This window comes from Sphaerodactylus townsendi, linkage group LG15 (assembly GCF_021028975.2).
Source record: "Sphaerodactylus townsendi isolate TG3544 linkage group LG15, MPM_Stown_v2.3, whole genome shotgun sequence".
Classification (NCBI taxonomy): domain Eukaryota; kingdom Metazoa; phylum Chordata; class Lepidosauria; order Squamata; family Sphaerodactylidae; genus Sphaerodactylus; species Sphaerodactylus townsendi.
In genome coordinates, this window is record NC_059439.1 from 10,333,960 (window position 1) to 10,355,726 (window position 21,767).

General features: G+C 47.7%; 1 protein-coding gene across 2 annotated transcripts in view; it reads left to right on the forward strand.

Annotated features, from left to right (window-relative positions):
• Positions 1 to 19,338, forward strand: part of CRHR1 (corticotropin releasing hormone receptor 1) — a 113,537-nt gene extending 94,199 nt beyond the window's left edge. The window contains exons 10-13 of one of the 2 annotated variants that reach the window (XM_048517990.1): positions 8,393 to 8,478; positions 11,712 to 11,847; positions 14,162 to 14,203; positions 18,719 to 19,338. In XM_048517990.1, coding sequence (XP_048373947.1) covers positions 8,393 to 8,478; positions 11,712 to 11,847; positions 14,162 to 14,203; positions 18,719 to 18,859 — 405 coding nt within the window. In that variant the 3' untranslated portion in view covers positions 18,860 to 19,338. The remainder of the gene's footprint in view (positions 1 to 8,392; positions 8,479 to 11,711; positions 11,848 to 14,161; positions 14,204 to 18,718) is intronic. The other variant, XM_048517991.1, reaches the window with a different exon arrangement.
• The last annotated feature ends 2,429 nt before the right edge of the window (positions 19,339 to 21,767 follow it).

Consider the following 21,767-nt stretch of genomic DNA (forward strand, 5'->3'; position numbering starts at 1 on the left):
AGGCACTGTGACTAGCCGGGTGGTACTCAGCAGAAAGTGTGGGAGCACGGAAATAATCCTGGTTTCACATATAAGCTTGTGCTACGCCAATGAGGTAATGTAGGCTCAGTTAGCCAAAGGAAGAGGTTCTCAAGGAGAAGCTTGAGGAAGAGTTTTGAGGGTTTAGACTAAGATGGAGGCGGCTTGGAGCAGGTTCCATAAAATCCTAGGAACCTTGCACGAGCTGTGTCCCGTCCAAGGCTGATGCTGTAATGGGTGAAACCTTTCAAGGCATCGGCACACATAATCAAAGGGAGGAAAACCTCAAATTGAAGCACAGGGGCGCAGCTTAGAAGCAATGGGGAAAACTCCTCTCATGAGGGAAGAACCTTAGGGGTCCCTTTAAAAGGCTAGACACACAGAATATATATAAGCATACATGAGCATATATAGTACAATGAGGAGGTTCGCAGTTTTGACTGAAGATCTTGCTTTCATGGGAGCATTTTAAACAAGGCAATTCAGTTATTAATATAAGCAGGGCTGAAAAGGAATCGGGTTAGTCTTTTGTCCCAATTCTGTAGGAGGTGTTTCCAAGCTGAATCATTTTTTTAATGAGCATATAGTTAGGGAACATATCTAAGAGGGAAACGACACGAGTTTAAACATCCAGGTTTTCTTGTCTTCCCCCCCTCCCCAGGAGTGGGGAGGGGTTGGCAGCTCTGTGTGTTGCACAATGGAAGAAGAGGTCAGGTGGGGGCCGATGGGGTCAGTGCACAAGCCTTTGTCCTCTATGGGCTGGATTCCAATGTGGCTCAGACCCGGACTTTAAGAACAAACATGTGCTGGATTTCCATGAGAATGGCTACACCTGGACCTGAGAAGCTTACCTTCTGGACCTACTTAGAGTTCCTTTGCAGGCTGGGTGCCAGGCATTTACTGCCCTAAGATCCTGGAGCAGTAAGCCATCGGCCACTCCTTTTTTTGATCACAAAGACAGGCGTGTTCCTTGGCGAGGTGGAGATCTCAATGTAGCCCGTGACTAATTGTTCCTCTACAAGCTTTGGTGCATGGCAGCCCGGCTACTCTTTGGAGTAGCGGCCACTGCTCTGCAAATGGGGAAGTCTCAGGGGTCCGCGTGAGGGGAGAGAGCTGGTGGGAGTGAATCTATCCATCTCGGACCCGCCCAGAGTGGGGTGAACTGTGGGCTACAATAAAGCTTAAGCTCCAGCTGCAGACGCCCGGCCGGGCAGGTGCCCCGTCAGCACTGATCTGCTCTCCTCCCTCCCCCAAAGCGTAAGGCAAGCCCCCGTTATCCACTGATCAGAATTAGCCGGCTGCCTTACAACAAGCGACTATGCTGGCGCCAGTTGTACCCGGCCGGTTACTTGGGCTCCGTGGCCTTTGCTCCGAACCCGGCGAATTGCTTCGATGAGGCAGGAGAGACCAGCGATGCCACAGCTGGTCCCGCTGGACAATTCCTGTAGGATATTTGTCCATACCCGGGCATATGAGCGGCTCCCGGGCATGTGGAGTCAATGACCCCTGGAGCGATAGGCAGTTCTCGTTTACAGTGGCCCGGAGGCCCCAGGCGGAGCCGACTCGGCCAGCTTCCGAGGGGAAAGGATCACTATACTGAGCAGGGGCAGCGAAGATCTCATTAGAGCTTTCGGGGAGAGAAGTTTGAGAGTGCAGACCTTAGTTCCTGGAGCTGGGGAGATGCCAGTGCCCGAGCCTCCCCAGCGGAGCACTGAGGGGCATCTGGTCCTGGGCACAGGGGCCTCCAGCCCTCAGGTGGAGAATTCCCCCCCATCAGGGTTGTAGGCCCCCCGGCTGGGCAGTCTGCAATCCCTCCGGAAGTGTCACAGCCTGTTGCAATTGAAACACTTGTCTCGGGGCCGTCTCATGGCAGCGAGAGAGGGCTGCGGCTAAAAGGCTAGCTTGATGGGCGAAGGACCCGATATCCTGGCAAACTTTGAGCATATCGGCCAGTTCAGGAGTTCCTTCCCTGAACCTGTGACAGCTTTGCGAGCACTCAATGAGGCGTTCTCCTTGGCAAAGGCGGCAGGGGAGTTGGCCCTGGAGCCTCGTTGTCAACCTGCACCTCTTGAGGGCTTCCTGGAGCCTGTTCCGCAGCGAACTCAGCATAGGGCTCTTGGAGGCTTTTGCGGGCAGCTAGAGAAACTTTGGGTTAGCTGTCAGTGTATTGGGGACCTTCAAAAGCGCCTTGTAGAGCACACTCCAGAAGCTGATGCGTAAGGGTGGCCTCCGGCCGAACAATCTGCGCATTGGGGTTAAGCCGAAATGCATTAAGCAGCCATAAAACTGCTTGTGGCCCGGTGTAGGCACCGCCAGAGGCTATCCTCTGCTTATGCACTGCTGGCGGTACTCGCTTTCCCAGACCACATACTGTGCGGGGTTCAAGAGCATCACGAAAGGTGGTTTTCCAGTCCCTCCGGAACCATTGGAAGTGATTCCTCTCGACTGCTTCCAACATACACTCTCACACTTAGGGGCTGGTGATTCCCTCGTCCCGCATTGCCTTGCGAGGTTCAGTGAGAATGTTGTAACCTAGGAGGCGGTGCACAGACAACTCGCCGAACAATGCCATCTTCCCCTTCATGATCAGTGTAATGGGCCCGGGGCACATGGCGGGGATGTCGGTATCGTCTTCCGTCAGGGAGTTTCCTTTTTTTGCAGATCATGGCTAATGCGGCTCTGCTAGAGGTTTTGAAACCCACGCCATTACGTGGCACTGGCCAGATTACGGTGGCTTCCAGAAAATGAAGGCGGAAGGCGAGAAGGGAGGAAGGCGGCCGAGGACGGCGGGAGGATTTGAAGGAGGCGGGGAAGCAAGGGAGGGCAGAAGGAGGACGAAGCGTCCAATTTAGCGGATAGAGAAAGTTCCGGGGGTGAAATTGGAAGCTGAAGGGTCGAAAGGAGGGCGATCTATGGCAAGAGAGCCTTAGCATTGCCTCCGCGTCGGTAACTGATGACATCAGCGTGAGGCTCTCTGTGCAGAGTGTGCCCGATGTTTTCCCAATCCTTAAGATTTCAATGTCCCCCTTTCTGGGTTCCATGGACCATTGAGCTTCAATCTCCTCAACCAATTTGCGCTAGCTCCCCTCTCTTCACGGAGACCCTGCAGCTTTAAGCTGGCGCTTTCAATTACGCTAGCGTGCTTGTCATAAGCCCTGCTTTTGCAAGCCCCCATGCTTACTATTGTTTAAAATCGTCGGACGAGAGACCTCCCTAGAACTTCGGGTCCCTGGATCGCGCCCGATCCAGTGGGCCGAGCGGTACCGAGGAGTGGAGTCCCTGGGTGCGCCGATCCAGCGGACGTAAATTGCAGCGGCTGACCCTTTCCCAAGCGATGCGCTTAGCAGGGATGGAGGTTCGAGGATTCCAGTTTCCCGGCGCAGTTGTAGTCGTGCCAGCGGAGTCACCGTAAGGGCGAGGCAAGACGCGGAGATATCATCTGGTGGAGAGAGCCAGCGAAAGCGGGAAGCCCTTGAGTCCGTGATCCCTGGCAACTCTACGCATGCTAGTTTCTGGCACAGCACAGTAGGGTTACAGCGCGGAAGTGTAAAGGGGTGGAAGGCGGTGGGAGACCGGGAGACCGGGAGACCGGGAGATCATCATGTGATGCATGATCTCATCGGGCTGCTACGTGCGGGAGGAAGTGTCTGCGTCTGGGTCTAATCCACACCTGCGGGCAAAGGCTCCGTTGTCCCTTTGTCTGGGACACCTGGTAGTTGTAGAGCCAGGTAGTTCATGACCTGTGACTCACGGGGGGGTGGGGGATAGAGGCCGGAGTGCGACCAGAAGGCCGTAGTTGGGCCGGCATGCCAGCGCTCTGCCTACGGTGCTGCTGGGTCAGCGGCTCATCCCTACATAGTACAAGTTGTGCAAAAAATTAAACCTGAATAGAATTGTCTCTTAAATCACCTTTGTGCAGATGCGTACCTGGCAGAGGGACATATGGGTACAAATGTCCCCAGCCAATTTGATCACATGGGGGGTGGAAAATCCCCACACACACACACACACACACATACCCCTTGGTTTATAATGTGATAGCAGTGACCAAAAGAAATAAAACACATGTAGGCCCTTTCCGCATGGGCCATTTACAGCGGCCCAGAGACAGCAAAAATGCCATCCCTGGACAGCTGATCGCACAGGCAGCACAGCGCCGTCCTGTGTGGCCCCGAGTGGCGTGAAGGTGCCCCTTTCCACCTCCCTTCCCAAGGGAGGTTTTTGGAAAGTGCTGCCTTCCCATCGGCACGGTGTGAACTGCACTGTGTTGAAGGCGCCGCTTTCCCGTCCCCACCACTCACCTCGTCCTCCAGCATTGGTCTGGAGGGCTGCTGAGACCTGCCCATGCTGCCCTCTGGTGGGTCCCTGCAGCCCTCCAGACTGACACTGGAGGACGAGGTGAGTGGGGGGGACGCAGAAGAGGCGACTTTGTGCAGAGCCGCCTCCTCTGTGCTGGCCTCTGCGGGGGCCGCTCGCACGCTCCTGTGCAAACGGCCCCCTCCCCTCCATCGGCATAATTTCTGCTGGTGGAGAGGCGCCCTTTCTGCTGTGTGAAAAGGGCCATACATAAAGGTGATTTATGAGACTGGCTTATGCTTAGCCTCCAGATGGTGGGTAGAGATTTCTCACTGTTACAATTGATCTCCAGATAACACAGGTAAGTTCTCATGGAGAAAATAGCCACGGTGGAAGGTCAATGCTATGGTATTACCGTTTCTCCGAAAATAAGACATCCCCTGAGAATAAGACGTTGTAGAGGTTTTGCTGAAGTGCTAAATATAAAACATCCCCCGAAAGTAAGACGTAGCAAAGTTTTTGTTTGGAAGCAGGCCCATCTAACAGAACACCAGAGCATGCAGCTGTGGAGCGAAAAAATAAGACAACCCCTGAAAATAAGACATAGTGCATCTTTGGGAGCAAAAATTAATATAAGACACTGTCTTATTTTCAGAGAAACACGGTATATCTCACTGAAGTCTCCTCAGACTTCACCCCCCAATATTTCCAAGACTGGCAACCCAAGTCAACCCTGCTTAGGTTGTGTGACTTGATGAGATCTGCTAGCCTGAATGATCCAGGGGAGGGCTTTTTAAATATGCCATGTAATAGTTACCAGTTCTTGCTGAATCACAAATGATTCAGGGTGGTGGTGGTGGGGGGGGGGTTATTCTTGTGGTTTAGGATTGCCAGGTCTTTCCTGGACACTGGGAAGAGGTTCTGGGGAGGGGGGGTGGGGGTAGGGTTACCAGATGCTGGTTAGGAAGTTCCTGGAAATTTGTGGATGGAGCCTGGGAAGGACAGAGACCTCAGTGGGGTTCAGTGCTACAGAGTCCACCATCCATTTTATCCTGTAATACCAGGAGATCCCCAGGCCTTACCTGGAGGCTGGTATCCCTATTGCAGCTGCAGTCATGGTGAACCTCAGGATTTTGAAACAGCTGTTTTCCACCCATAGACTGATCTCTTGAACTCAGTGTTTGGCCCTCTGTAACCTCCCATGTCTATGATCAGTAAAATATTTTAGAAGAAAGTGCATGCATCTCTCTGTCACTGCTCTCATTAAAGATCCAAGAGTATTTCAGGGGAGGTGTGACCTGAGAAATTTTGCTTTGCATTTGTAAAACTAAAATCCCAAACGACTATGGTAGGGAATCTTCTTTTATAGCCATTAAGACCTTTCAAATTATAATGATTAAGCACAAAATAAACGTTCTTTGTTAGATGGGGCGGAGATCACTTGTTATATAATGTCTGGGGAAGTAGCTCCCCCTAGTGGTTTGAAAAAAACTACTTCCACAGATTCTTATTTGGATGGATCATTGTGACTGCCTGATACTGTTGGCTAAGCCCTATTAAAAACGTTTTGCTGGGGGAGAGAGGAGAGAGCGTTTTTTTCCTCCATTCCCTTGGATATGTATTTTAAAAGAATTATAGAGTCTTCAGTGTTTCATATCCATCTCATGCTCTTGGATGTTGAGAACTGATCGGCTTTTCTAAACTTAAACTATACAACACAGATACAAAATTATTTCAAAGACTTACAGCGCAGTTTTATGCAGAGCTGTGTTCTTCTAAACCCACAGAAATTGATGAGATTTAGAAAGGGTAGAATAACTCTGCTTAGGTTTATATCCTGGCCTTTTTTGTAATCACTGTGTTAAATTATCCAGAAAAATAATGATGCATTTGGACCATATCCAATGGGAGATGTTTGCTGCTGAGTTGTGAAGCAGGGGACATCCCAGTTAAAAACTGGCTTATGCTTGTTCTTGAATGATGCTTTGCACTCAACATTTGGAGCCAACTGTGCTTGCAGCCAGTGCTGGCTATTTCTTTCAGCAGAGCTGCCGACTTCCAAGTGGTTTAACTAAAAAAACCCCACCCCCCTGGATTGTACGAATGACAACAGTCCATTCAGCAACAGCCTACTTTTTAAAAAAAAAAACCCTTCAAAGTGCATCTTTCTTCCATAAGGCACCTGCAAGATGTGCCTGGCTGTGTGAAATGCAGAGCTCTAGAGGCATCTTATGTTTCCCACCCAACAGTTAAGCTTTCTGGTTAATTTCCTCCTTGCTTGCACTTGACTTTTTTGTGCTGGTGAAGAGATTCTCCCTGGCTCCATTTGCTGAAGGTTCATAGAATAGAATAATAGAGTTGGAAGAGACCACAAGGGCCTGCAAGGGCCTGCAATGTAGAAACACACATTCAAAGCACTCCTGAATATGCTAATCCAGCCTTTGTTTAAAAACCTCCAAAGAAGGAGACTCCACCACTCTCCGAGGCAGTGAATTCCCCTGTCGAACAGCCCTGACGGTCAGGAAGTTATTCCTAATGTTTAGGTGGAATCTCTTTTCCTTCACCTTGAGTCCATTTCTCCATGTCCTAGTCTCTGAAGCAGCAGAAAACAAGCTTGCTCCCTCTTTGACATGACATCCCTTCAAATATTTAAACATGGTTATCATGTCCCGCTTAGCCTTCACTTTTCCTGACTAAGCATCACCAGCTCCCTAAGCCTCTCTTTGTACGGCACGGACTCCAGACCCTTTACCATTTTGGTTGCCCTCCTCTGGACACGCTCCAGCCGGTCAATATCCCTCCTGAACTGCCCAGAACTGTACACAATATTCCAGGTGAGGCCAAACCAATGTAGAATACAGAGGTACAATTACATCCCTCGATCTTGACACTATACTCCTATTGATACAACCCAGAATCACACTGGCTTTCTTGGCCGCCGCATCACACTGCTGACTCATATTTAGTTTATGGTCTACTAAGACTCCCAGATCTCTTTCGCTTGTAGTGTTGTCAAGCCAGGTGTCACCCATCCCATATCTGTTCATTTCATTTTTTTCTGCCTATGTGTAGTATTTTACATTTATCTCTGTTGAAACTCATTTTGTTTGTTTTGGACCAGCTGTCTAATCTGTCTAGGTCATTTTGAATTCTGACTCTGTCCTCTGGGGTATTAGCTACCCCTCCTAATTGGTGAATGATAATGGTCCATTCAGCAACAGCCTACATTTTAAAAAACCCTTCAAAGTGCATCTTTCTGCCTTAAGGCACCTGTTGTTACAATTGTTACCATTTTTGTCCCAGGACCTTTGTTCTGCAGGCTCTGATCCTGGGCGTCTCTTCAGTCAGAAAAGTGCATAGATGTACTCAGCTGGTCCTGCAGATTCCAGCAATATATACCCTTAAAAAAAATTTTACGAGCTATCTTCAAAAATACACCAGAGATAGGGTGGGATATAAATATGATATAATAAAATACACTTTTGCATTATATGCTATTGAGCACTCATTAGCTTTTCCACCTTTTTAAAAGAAAAACAACTAAATTCAATTTGAGAGGGGAGTCAAGCCAGTATTGCATTGCATTATTGAAGTCTGGAGAACTGGGCTTGTTTCCCCGCTCCTACACCTGAAGCCTGCTGGGTGACTTTGGGCTAGTCCCAGTTCTCTCCGAATCCTCTCAGCCCCACCTACCTCACAAGGTGTCTGTTGTGGAGAGAGGAAGGAAAGGAAGTGGCATAGTGCCAAGGGGGCTGGGGTGTGCGTGATGCACCGGGCACGTGCTGGTGCAGGCGCGTGGGGGTGGTGGTGTTCCAGAGCAGGGCGTGGCAGGGGCACAGGGCGCATGCATTCCCTGGGCGCAGTTCCCCCTTGCTCCACCCTGAGGAAAGGCGATTGCAAGCAGCGTTGACACTCCTTATGGTTGAGAAAAGTGGAGTATAAATCCAAACTCTTCTCAGGAGGAAGAAATGGCTTGCCCCTTAAACAGTGGGAATGCGCAGTGGAAAGTGGCACGTGGTGACAGAGTTGTCGAAGCCAGTTCTGCCCACAGTTAACCAGATTTCTGTGTCTGTTCCAGATCAACTTTATATTTCTGTTCAATATTGTCAGAATCTTGATGACGAAGCTTCGGGCCTCGACCACCTCCGAGACTATCCAGTACAGGTATCAGCTGGAAACAGTGACGTTGCTAAAGATTTTTTATGGGGTGGGTTTGGGGTGGGGGCCATGCCCTCACCACCCCCCGGCCTTAGTGCTTATAAAAGCAGCTCTCCAAGGCCGGGGATGACAGACTCCCCTGCCACGCCCGCCCGCCGCCCCACTGGCTGGGTGCCCAGCCGGCAGCTGGCAGTCCCTTCTGCCCTCCCCTACGGGCAGAGGCTTAGCTAGGGAAAATGGAGCCCTGTGCAAAATCTGAGTTTTGCGGGGGGGGGGGCACCTCCCATGGGCAGCCGCTGTGATGCTGGAATCCATCCCCAAACAGCATCACTTTCAACAGTGTTTAAACAAGGGAGCCCAGATTCTCCTTTTAAATCCACCTTAAAAGGAGAATCTGGGGAAATTTGGGGGGTGCCTGCTGTCAGGGGTGCAATTGTTAAGCTAGCAGCACCAAACTTTTAGGAGACTCTCCTGATGATACCACCCAGGTTTGGTGATGTTGGGTTCAGGGGGTCCAAAATTATGGACTCCCCAAGGGGGTGCTCCATCCTCCATTGTTTCCAATGGGAGCTAATAGAAGATGGGGGCTACACCTTTGAGGGTCCATAACTTTTGATCCCCTGAACCAAACCTCACTAAACCTTGGTGGTATCATCAGGAGAGTCTCCTAAAAAATCCCTGAAACTGTGGTGCTGCTAGCCTAAAAGCTGCACCAACTACAGGCCAAAAACGGGAAAAAACACTAAAAATACAAAAAAGACTCAAACGGGGGGTGGAGCCTCAAACATGTAATGGGGGTTGAACCTGGGGACCCCCCCCCTTACCTACATCCTTGGCTGGAGAGGATGCTGTGGGCTGGAGGATGAGGAAGGCAGCAGTGGTGTAGCCCCAAGGGGACAGGGGGGGTGCACGATGCACAGGGTGTGCACCGGTTCAGGGGCGTGGAGGGGGCGTTCCGGAGGTTTTCCGGGGCAGGGGTGGGTGGGGCATGGCAGGGGCATGCCCTGGATGCAGTTCCCCCTCGCTCCAGCCCTGAAGGGCTGCCACACCCAAAATTCATTATGATAATTAAGCTGGGCTCATTACTTTGCATAGTTTGTTCCAGCTCCATTCCTCCTGGCGGTGGGGGCTCGGCCACAGCAAGTTCTGCTTGGACTTCATGCCTAGCCTGCAATTTCTAGGGTTGTAAGCTCTGGCCTGGGAAATACCTGGAGATTTTGGAGGGCAGAGCCTGAAGAGGCTGGGGTTTGGGGAGGAGAAAGATTTCAGTGAGGTATAATGCCATAGAGCCCACAGCGGCTCATTCCTCCAGAGAAGCTTATCTCTGTTGGCTGGAGATCACTGGCCCCTTCCGTACATGCAAAATAATGCATATTCAATACACTTTCACAATTGCACAATTTGCACAGTAAAATCCAGCTTCAAAGTGGGTTGAAAGTGCATTATTCTGCATGTGCGGAAGGGGCCACTTGTAATCCTAGGAGATCTTCAGCTTCTGACTGGAGGTTGGCAGTCCTAATAATTGTTAAAGGTGCAGAAGTTCTACCACAAAGAGCTGTCTTAATGGTCCAGATGAGATTCTGTGTGGATCAGATGTCATAACCAAACCAAACCATAAACAAAAAAATGCCTTCAAGCATATACAGAGTGCTTCCCCCACACCCTCACTTAGCCACTTTTGCACATCTGGAGGAAGGATAAGAGTCTGCAAGAAGCACTCTAGAGCTTTCAAGCATGGAGCACTAGGTGGGCATCTATTGCCGCTGCAGGGGTAGTCAGTTGGGGTGTTGTGGAAGGCCCATGGGAAAGCCCATAGGTTTTCAAAGCAAGAGAGGAATACAGGTAGCTTGTCATTGCCTACCTCTGCATTACAACCCTCTAATTCCTTGGTGGTTTCCCATCTACGTAAGTACTAATCAGGGCCAACCCTGCCTGGGATTCAAGATCTGGTGACATCAAGCTGGCCTGGCTCATCAAGGTCAGGGTGTAGTTACGGTAGGATAACTGCAGAATTTTGAAGCCTATCAGAAACCACATCTGATATTGAGGACTAGACGCTCTGCCCTCTGCTGCCCCCACAAGCTGCTGTGGGGTAGACCTAGACTGCTGAAGGAGGTGGCAGATCCCCTGATCTAATTGAACTGTCTGTTGCTATCAAGTCACAGCTGACTTACGGCAACGATTTTCAAGCCAAGAGATGTGCAAAGATTGTCTGCCATTGGCTGCCTCTGTGAAGCCACCCTGACCAGGGCTGACCTTGCTTAGCTTCCAGGATCTGACAAGATCATGCTAGCCTGGGCTATCCAGGTCAGGGTTGTTTAATGTTGTCCTATATAAAAGACAAGCCTACCGGAGCCGAGTCCTAGCCATTCCTCACATCCCATGAAATGTTTCTTTTAAAAAATATACAGAGAACATTTAAAAAATGATGACCATCTTCCTGAGCCTGAAGTTGTACAGTCCACTCCATCACTCTTAGGAGCAGCAGTGGCATAGTGGTTAAGAGGAGGTGTACTCTAATATGAAGGAACTGGGTTTGATTCCCCGCTCTGCGGCTTGAGCTGTGGAGGCTTATCTGGGGAATTCAGATTATCCTGTATACTCCAACACACACCAACTGAGTGACCTTGGGCCAGTCACAGTTCTTCAGAGCTCTCTCAGTCCCACCTACCTCGCAGGGTGTTTGTTGTGAGGGGGGAAGGGAAAGGAGATTGTAAGCCCCTTTGAGTCTCCTTACAGGAAAGAAAGGGGGATATAAATCCAACTCTTCTTCTTCCCAGAATCTCACTTTGTTTTGCAACATGGGTCGATCCAGTCTCAATCCTTGTGGAGGGACCATGACTCAGTGGCAGAACACTAGTTGTGTGTGCAGAAGGTCCCAGGTTCAGTTCCCAGCATCTCCACTTAAAATGGTCAGGTAGTAAATGATGAGAAGGATCTACCTCTCAGAGCCTGGAAACCCACATGCAGTCAGAGGTACTGACTTCGATGGACCAGCGCTCTGACTTCGGGATGAAGCAGCTTCCATGTTCCTTACCTCAATAGGAGGGGTTGTGGCTCAGGTAGATAATCTGCTTTGCGTGCAAAAGGCCCCAGGTTCAATCCTGTGCATCGTCAGTTAAAGGTTTCAAGTAGCATCATGTGTTTGTGTCCAGGGAGAAGTGGGTACAGTGGGGTTATTTTGAAAAACTGTTGGATTGCATGGCTGGTGAATTCTGCATCCCTCCTCCTTTTGACAGAAAAGCTGTGAAAGCCACTCTTGTGCTTCTACCGTTACTGGGCATTACTTATATGCTTTTCTTCGTCAACCCTGGAGAAGATGAAATATCCCGGATTGTCTTCATCTACTTCAATTCTCTCTTGGAGTCCTTCCAGGTATGGAAAACTTGAGCTTTTCCACATTCTCATTTTCCTCATTTACAAGGTTCTTTCTTTCTTCCTTCCTTTTTTCTTTCTCTTTTTCTTTCTTTCATTGTCATGTTCCACATGTTTTTTGGTCCCTCTAGTGCTCGATTCGATATCACCCTCTATATTGATTTGATTTAAGTTCAGCATAAAAACCTGCAATTTAAAATTCTGCGTGGAGTTATGCTGGAATTAAATCTGTATTATATCAAATCAACCACTACAGAGAGCAAAACATGCAGAATGGGGGGGGAGGGGAGGGGGGGGGAGATATCTGAAGGAACAAGCAAGGAAAATGAAAATGCAGAAAGGCCCCTTCATAGAACTAGAGTTGGAAAGATTGGAAAGGGTGGATGAGGGGAATATTAAGACATGTGGAAAGTGCAAATGTTGTCAAGTTAGTACTTAACTGTGTCAAAAGTCATTAAAATGTCCAAATTACTCTTAAAAGTCACATCTCAAATACCACATTTGAAATTTATTTTAAAATCCATTTTGAGTCTGTGCAAAACTTTGTTCAGGCTCTGAGAATCCACTCTCCAACCACACCCTCATCTCAAAAAATAGTTGTCTAACTATTCATGCTGCCACTACTAGCCTCCCCCTGCCCTTTTATCCCAGTTTCCCCAGCTAATGAGCTTGAGCAGCTGACTAGATCTCACTTCTGCAACTTGATTCTGAAGTCAGCACTCAGCTTCAGAATCTTCAAAATAAGCAATATGAATCCAGAATTTAACGAAGCAAAATTCATACAAAATCAACTCTGCTTTAACATGTTGGATGAGATTGTTAAAATTAAGCATTATTGATAATCTCTGGAAAACTCCAGCAAATGATTCTGATGCTCAACTGGTTTTCATAGTTTTAGACAGGGAAGCAGGAGGAGAGAATGGCTAAGCAGATACTTTAACTGGCAAAGGCAGCTTCCAACCAGAAGAGTTAACAGATGTTCTCACCAAAAGTATTGTCATCCCAGACATTACTATGCATAGAGTATGTGTGTGTGAGAGGGGTGTCTGTTTTTAAGCAATTCAGGCACATTTGGGTGATAGGACCTACATCCTGCCCCCTCCTAACAGTTCTGTCTGGTGCATGAGATGTGTTTTTCTCATCACAGCAACAGTGCTAGAAGTAAACTAACCTGGAAGACAAACATTGAAATCATCCATGTGTGACAAGATTTTGCTCCCTTTACTCCAGTTTTATTTAAGAACAGACCTTCCCTAGCACTGTCTTTATGATACCAGGAAAGGAGGAGAAGCTCTTATATGACCATTATCACTCTTCCCTGTACTCCCTCTGAAGTAAAAATTTGAACTTCTTATATCCCATGAAAAGTTTTCTTCTATCTGCTTGAAAACTGAGTGAAGGTGTACAATCCCTGAGAATTTTCACCCTAATTGACTGGGACAAAAAGTAGATTACAGGCAGAAGGGTATTTCTTTTTGAAATGAATGAAAATAAAACCAAATCTGAGCAGGTGTAATAGGAGCAGCAGTGGCTTAGTGGTTAAGAGCAGGTGTACTCTAATCTGGAGGAAGCAGGTTTGATTCCCTGCTCTGCCACCTGAGCTGTGGAGGCTTATCTGAGGAACTAGATTAGCTTGTGCACTCCAGCACATGCCAGCTGGGTGACCTTGGTCTAGTCACAGTTCTTCAGAGCTCTCTCAACCCCACCAACCTCACCGGGTGTTTGTTGTGAGTGGGGAAGGGACAGGAGTTTGTAAGCCCCTTTGAGTCTCCTATAGGAAAGAAAGGGGGATATAAATCCAACTCTTCTTCTTCTTCTTCAATAATAAATGGGGGTGGGTGGGAATGAATTGAAAAACCCTCTAAAATTAACTAATAGAGGGAAGGTGGCATAGTATAGCTCGATCTCATCAGATCTCGGAAGGTAAACCTGGTTAGTAATCGGAACAAGACCACCAAGGAAATGACAAACCACTTCTGCTTCTCACATGCCTTTAAAGACCCTTGCTGGGGTTGCCATAAGTCTACACACAAAATTTGCTGAAGTAGAAAAAGTAAATTACTGTGTACAGCCCTACAAAATATTAAAGTGTACTTTGGAACATGTGCAGAGTGCAGGTCTTTTCCTCACTGTGTTAAGCACTGTCTAGATCTCAAACATCTTGGATTATGGAGGGGAAGGTTGACAAGATCAAGAGGCTGTTGATGAAATAAACGGCTGGATTTGCCCCACAGCAGACATGGGGCCAAATGCCGTCTGTACTCTTTCTCCCAGGGCTTGACTGACTATGGATTCCTCTTTGTTTCCCTCTCAGGGCTTTTTTGTCTCTGTCTTCTATTGTTTCCTGAACAGTGAGGTGAGCTGGGACTGGGGCTGATGGAGACCTTTTGGGTTGCATGTAGCCAATAGGGCATGTCTTGAATGGGCTCTTCTAGTTCCCAGGCAAGGGACAGATATGAGTGGTGGGAGGCAGTTATGGGCAAATGGAGGGGGGGGATCCTCTGACAGTAGAATTAAGGCATCTGCTGGAAAGGTGACAGTTTCAAAACATGGCTGAAGTTTTGCAATTTTGAACACCAATCACTGGAATATTATATGCTGTGTTTCATTCTGAGGAACACTTTGAGAAACTTAAATCTTAAAGTTTATAAAGAATATAGACATTTATTCTGTTCTATATTAGGTTTTTTTAAAAAAAAAATGAGACCTGGGCCCTGCGGGATTCATCCCAGTCCCACAAAGGCTGTAAGACGAAGCTGTTTTGCCAGGACTTTGGTTGAGGGCAGCGACAAAGCTCACCTGGATAGCTTCTGTTCCGTTCCCTTTCTTTTTTTCCCTGTCGTATATAGAGGTCTTTTTGTTTTCTGGTGTTCATTGATATTGTATGTTGCTAATTCCATCCTTAAGGTGTTGTACTTAGGGCCAGTGGTGTCAGGGACGTAGGTATAGATTTTTTTATGGGGGGGTCCAGGGGTGGGGCCATGCCCCCACCCGCCGCTGGGGGTGTGGCCACACCTTCACAAGCCCCGCCCCCGGCCTCAGTGTTTATAAAAACAGCTCCCATAGGCCAGGGACAGCAGACTCCCCTTACCCCCTCCCCCACCCCACCCACCAACTGGGCTCCCAGCCGGCAGCCCCTTCTGCCCTCCCCTCTGGGCAGAGGTGTAGCCAGGGAAAATGGAGCCCGGTGAAAAATCTGAGTCCCTCCCCCCCCCGCCGGGCGGCTGCTGTGATGCTGGAATCTACCCCAAACAGCATCACTTTCAATGGTGTTTAAACTAGAGAGCCCAAATTCTCCTTTTTGTTTGGTGTTATATATAGGAGCAGCAATGGCGTAGTGGTTAAGAGCAGGTGCATTCTAATCTGGAGGAACCGAGTTTGATTCCCCACTCTACCGTTTGAGCGGTGAAGGCTTATCTGGGGAATTCAGATTAGCCTGTGCACTCCCACACACGCCAGCTGGGTGACCTTGGGCTAGTCACAGCTTTTCGGAGCTCTCTCAGCCCCACCCACCTCACAGGGTGTTTGTTGTGAGGGGGGAAGGGAAAGGAGATTGTAAGCCCCTTTGAGCCTCCAACAGGAGAGAAAGGGGGGAAATAAATCCAAACTACTACTACTACTCCTTTTAAATCCACCTTAAAGGGAGAATCTGGGGTCCCCGGTTAAAACAACATTGAAAGTGATGCTTTTTTGGGGTGTATTATCCCCCACCTTGAAACAGCATCACTTTAAACTGTTTAAATTGGGGATCTCAGATTCTCCCTTTAAATCCATGCCGAAGGGTGGATTTAAAAGGAGAATCAGGGAAATTTGGGGGGTGCCTGCTGTCAGGGATGCAATTGTTAAGCTAGCAGCACAAAACTTTCAGGGTATCTTTAGGAGCCTCTCTTAATGATACCACCCAGGTTTGGTGAAGTTTGGTTCAGGGGGTCCAAAGTTATGGACCCTCAAACGTGTAGACCCATCTCCTATTAGCTCCTACTGGAAACAATGGGGGATAGGGGCACCCCCTTTGGGAATCCATAAGTTTGGACCCTCTGAACCAAACCTCACCAAACCTGGGTCGAATCATCAGGAAAGTCTCCCAAACAACCCCTGAAAGTTTGGTGCTGCTAGCCTAAAAACTGCACCTCCTACATGTCAAAAACCAAAACCCCCACTAAAAATACCCCAAAACCCCACAAACAGGGGATGGAGCTTCAGACATGCAATGGGGGGGGGGTTGAACCCGAGAACCCCCCCTTACCTACGTCCTTGAGTGGTGGATTTCTATTAATTTATCTACCGGTTCAACACACACACACACACACACACACACACACCCCGCCGCTTCCCACTTACCTGGATGCTGTGAAGGAACGTGGCTGGCCCAGTCGGGGCATTTCCCACCACCTCCCCATCTTTTCAATGTTGGGGTGCCAGGGGGAGACGAAGGAAGGTGGCAACTGTGGCTTGGCCCACGTGCTGCTAGGCTGGCTGCCCAACCACTATAGGGGCCGGGGTTTTTTCACCAGCCGACTGCAGGAGACAGCCGATCTTTGAGCAGGCCTGGAAAAGGGGGTAACAGGGCTTTTAGCACCTTGGAGTTACCTGGAGTGGTGGGATTCAGCCCGTTTGGTGAACTCAGCAGAAAATTAGCTACCGGTTCTGCCAAACCGGTGCGAACTGGCTGAATCCCACCACTGTTTAGGGCGTCACAGGTTACAAAATTGATTGTTTTGAGTCTTTGTTGCATTGCTCTGTTGGAAGCTGCCCAGAAGCTATATGGGAAAGGGAGGCTTAAAAATCAAAATTATAAATAAGTATAAATTACACATAAAAATCCCACAGTCTAGAAGTTTTGTGTGAGAGATGCTGTTTGTGAAAGTTTTCACTTGCTGCACTGAAAAGTCTATTTTACAGTTTATCTGATTGTTCTAGTTTGCTTTTTATGTAGTTTTCTGTGGGGTATATATGTTGTTTATGGTTTTAATCTTATTATACTTATTGTGCACTCCCTTGAGCACAGTGAGTTTCTTTAATATAGAAAAACAGGGTATAAATGTCCTGAAATAAATCAATATACACACTGAGGCAAAGATAACAGTGACCGGCCAAACTCCATCCTTCTGATCTGTTTGTTCTCTATTAAAAAAAACCCCTAAAACCCACTGGCATTCCTTGCTATCAGTATAAAACATCATCATCATCATCATCATCATCATCATCATCATCATCATCATCATCATCATCATCATCCAAATGTGCATGTCAGTAACCCAAGCAAATTTCAGATATGATAATTTGCTTAATTTCCCCTTGTTCCCATTTTGTTTTGGCTCTAGGGAGCAGTGCGATATCTTGAGGTAGAAAGGAAGACCTTGACATTCAAACAATGGCATGACCTCAATTTGGTGGGTTTAAATTGCTAGAGCTACGCTTGTCACTTCTAAGTAGCTCTAGGAATTGTCAGGAACTCTATGGCCAGAAGTGGTTCAGGCTGCTTAAATAGCTCCAGGAGCAAGGGGAGCAGTCCTATGAACTTGGACCATACCATCTGTAACATTGTTACCGATTGCCAAAGAATTGCAGGCAATTGCTAGAGCTGCCCTTATAACTTCTAAGAAGCTCTAGGAATTGTCAGGAACTCTATGGCCAGAACTTCATATAAGTATATGAGACCTTAATTTTTTAAAACATCCTCCCCCACTCCCCCTTCTGACCCCACCAATCCGCTGAACATAGGTGGGCAATGAGTTGGGAGATCTCCCTTCCCAAGCCAGTGGGAACCCTAGCCACATTAGCTCTATGTTCTGGGTTTAAACCAGACCTGTAGCCACGATGGTGCAAAAAGGGGCTGAGCCCCCATCAATCATTTGTCCTGTCCCTCCAATCAGCAATAGAGTTGATGTGAAACCATCATGAGACTTTCAAGTGTACATTCTCTATGTAAAAAAAGGGAAGGAGCCAAGGTGAAAAGGTGCAACTACTCTCATACATCTTCCAAATGTGAATTCTCTGCAGTTGGCTAGACCAGAATTAGCTATTAGCAAGGCTGAAGAGTCCTAATTCAAAAAGCGTGGGAGGAGGTGGTGTGTGTGGGATAGGATGTCTGAATTTTTTTGGCACGATTCTAACTATTGTAATCCTAGTTGTATTGCATTGCTTATTATATCCCTCTTGCTATTCAATTACACTGCTTTATTATACCATGTATCCACTTTGAGTCTCAAGTACAAAACTGGTAAATAAATAATGCACAAATAAATTTTTAAAAAAGGAAATAACTAAAGATGAACTGATCACCACTGTATTCACACCTCCGCCCCCGATGAAATTTTTCTGGCTATGGGCTTGGTTTACACATACAGAAATGTCACTCTCACGTCTAGCTTTGACGTGTGGTTACATTTGCATGAAAGACTTTAAGTGGTTTAACTGTCGTTCTTCACAAATACCCCTTTTGGCCCTCAGCGCTTTGCCGAACTACAGTTCTAAGTATTGTCGAAGACTTTCACAGCCTGATTCAACTGGTTGTTGTGGGTTTTCCGGGCTGTGTGGCCATGGTCTGGTAGATCTTGTTCCTAACGTTTCTGTGGCTGGCATTTTCAGAGTGGTATCACAGAGAGAAGTGTGGACGCAGTGTGTAACAGGCTTCCCTCTGTGATACACCTCTGAAGATGCCAGCCACAGATGCTGGCGAAACATTAGGAACAAGATCTAACAGACCACGGCCACACAGCCCGGAAAACCCACAGCATACAGTTCTAATGATTTTTTGGGAGAAGCCATGACAGTTAAGCTTGCTCTGAAACTGATACGCATCGACTTCTGCATGGCAAGTTACCCTTTTAGTTAGTTTTTTTTTTTGTAATGTGATTTGTCTTCCCAGGTCCGCTCCGCAGTACGGAAGAGATGGCACCGGTGGCAGGACAAGCACTCTATCCGGGCCAGGGTGGCGAGAGCCATGTCCATTCCCACGTCACCCACACGGGTCAGCTTCCACAGCATCAAGCAGTCGACGGCGCTCTGAGGTTGTTCCTGAAATGTCACAGCACTTGTGGGGACTAAGCCTAGTGGGCCAGCACTTTCGTTTTTCCAGATTTGTGTGTTGGAAAAGTCACCAGAAGAGGTTGGCTGCCTTCTGTCTGAGGAGGAGCGTTAGAAGTGTTTTACCTGGTCGAATTTGCAGCCTTGGAGTGAAAGAATGGGCCTACCACCATGGCCTACCGCCACACTATTCCAGTCTCATCTGGGAGAAACCTTCCCTTTGAAAGTGTGGCCTTGTGCATTCGTTGCATCTGGAGCTCTTTGCTCTTTTTGCTGACAGAATTGGAGAAGATTTATCAAATCATGAATGATGTGTGAGGAGCAGGTGATTCACTCGTGGAACACAGTAACTCTGGGATTATTGTCATCATCTGCCAAACCAAAGGGACAGATTCTACTGTGAGATCAACTATGGGAATTCTTTGTCCACACCATTAGCACAAATGGCTCCCCCCCCCCCCCGCACCCCAAAGGATTCAGTGAAATGGCTGCTCATCAGCGGCAAATTTTCTTTATAGCCAAAAAAGCACAAACTCCGTATTAGGGAGCCTCTGACTTACCCCTGTCGTGGGGACTTACAGGAATAGGTGGATACTACCATCCAGCCCAGCTTGTGTTCATGGGGACGTTTCTCGCAGCACAGTTAAGCTAGATCCAGCAGTGCCGTTCCACTGTTTTCGTCATATGTTTCTTCAGCGGTAGCAGACAAACCAAGACCGGCCCACCAGCCAGGACTCCGATCCATAATTGTAGGACCAACCTACAGCAAAGACTCTCCAAGCTACCAGCTTCCTTGACCTTTGCATCCCCAAAACGGCGGGAGATATTGATGGATTTGTTTTGGTTCTCTCTGAATAAGGAACGACACCATCCCCAGCATGAGGGCAGTGCCACTTTCTATCCTGCAAGGATTATACAGAATTCATCCTTACCAACCCAGAGGAATATGATTAGGGTGATGTAATTCGGTTTAACAGCGTTTCACAAGTATATAAAATTGCATTTCACCAGTGCGGTGTAGTGGTTGAGAGCAGCAGACTCTAATCTGGAGAACCAAGTTTGATTCCCCGCTGCTCCACATGAGCGGCTGACTCTAATCTGGTGAACTGGGCTTGTTTCCCCACTTCTCTACATGAAGACTGCTGGGTGATCTTGGGCTAGTCACAGTTCTCTCAGAACTCCCAGCCCCACCTACCTTGTGGGGAGGAGTTTGTAAGCTGCTTTTAGCCTTCTTATGGTTGAGAAAAGTAGGGTATAAGAACCGAGTGTTCTTCTTCTGGCACTGGCGACAATATTTAACTTAACAAGACATGTGGCTTTTTTCCCTTAGTCCATGTACATGCAATAAGAAGATTCAAAAATGAATGGGCAATGTTGGGTTAAATCTCAGAATTTAAGGGGTGGAGGATTGAAGATTCCCTGGGGTCAGGAGGCTCTTCGTTGCTCTTTGCCACATTCCATAAGAGGCCAATATGTGTCATCTATGCAGGCCATGCAGCAGTCAAGACTTCAGCCTGCAGCAGAATGGAACTGACCTCGGTATAGAGCCAGTACACTGACACCAATATGTCTTGGCTGAGATCCCTCTTGGAGAGTAACAGTACCACCTGCATTTTAGTTGGTACTGCAGTTCACTGCTGTCAGGTTTGGCAAGGGTATTTCACATGCCCAGATCTGTTGAATGCATGACCTGGGATGGTTTCTCAGTGCTTCAGGGCATGCAGAGAGTGCCCTTTCCACTAAGCCAGCCTCTGGAAAAGGACCCTTCTCTTTTACAACTTGGGTAAATGGCCAAAGGAATCAGGTGAATCAGGAATTGATACTGGGTAATTATAAACACTTAACTCTTCTAGACGGCTGGCAGCAATTTCTACCCCACACCTATTTAGACCTAAGAGTTAATTGAAAGCTGGATTCTACAACCTGCAAGACGCCAAGGCCCCCGCTCCCCAATGCAGTCCACTGACAGATTGGTAAACTACCTTGTTTTGTTTCTCTGCCTGGTACTGTGAATATAGGGTGGGGAGCCTCAAGTGTGTGGCCAGTGGGCTAAAAGGGTCTCAAGTGGTACAGCTAAGAATACTGCACACTACCTGCATGCAAGTAAAGCACTGAATCTCAAAGGCCCCTTCCGCACATGCAGAATAATGCACTTTCAATCCACTTTCAATGCACTTTGCAGCTGGATTTTACTGTGCGGAATAGCAAAATCCACTTGCAAACAATTGTGAAAGTGAATTGAAAGAGCATTATTCTGCGTATGCAGAAGGGGCCAAACTTCTGCTAGTAACTCATGGAGCCAGTATTCTTGTAGAGAGGAATATTTACATGAATGTGTTACTCAGGACAATGTAGGGAGAAAGGCACTGGTGGAAAGGCCTAACCCCTTACATCAGTTCCAAAACCAGCACAAGGAGAGTTCTAACTACTGCTGAATCTGACCGCTTGCTGTTACCAACATCTCAACAGTGTTCTTTCCCTTGCAAAACTTAGATTATTTTTCCATCCAGTTCAAGATCTGATTGCCATGGTCACTGGGAAGCATTCTTTGGTTTCTAGATCCTCACACATCCTTTAAAAGAAATGAGTGAGATCCGGCCCCAGGAAAAGCTTTTGCAAAATCAGACTGAACTCTTAACTCATCCAGTGGCACTGGAATCCAGTGAGGAAATTTTAAACTGAGTTTTCACCCTTTGTCAAACTATTCGTTTCCCTTCAGCTCAAGTGCTTGAGGGTGACTTCAGCGTAACCCTTTTCCCAACACATTTTAGAAATGCTGACAGAAATGCTTACAGTCCGAAGATGTACGCTGGAAGGTCCAGACACTACTGGAAATTGAAACTGATTCAAAGCATGACAAATTCTGTGTCACTCAAAAAAAATTTAAGCAA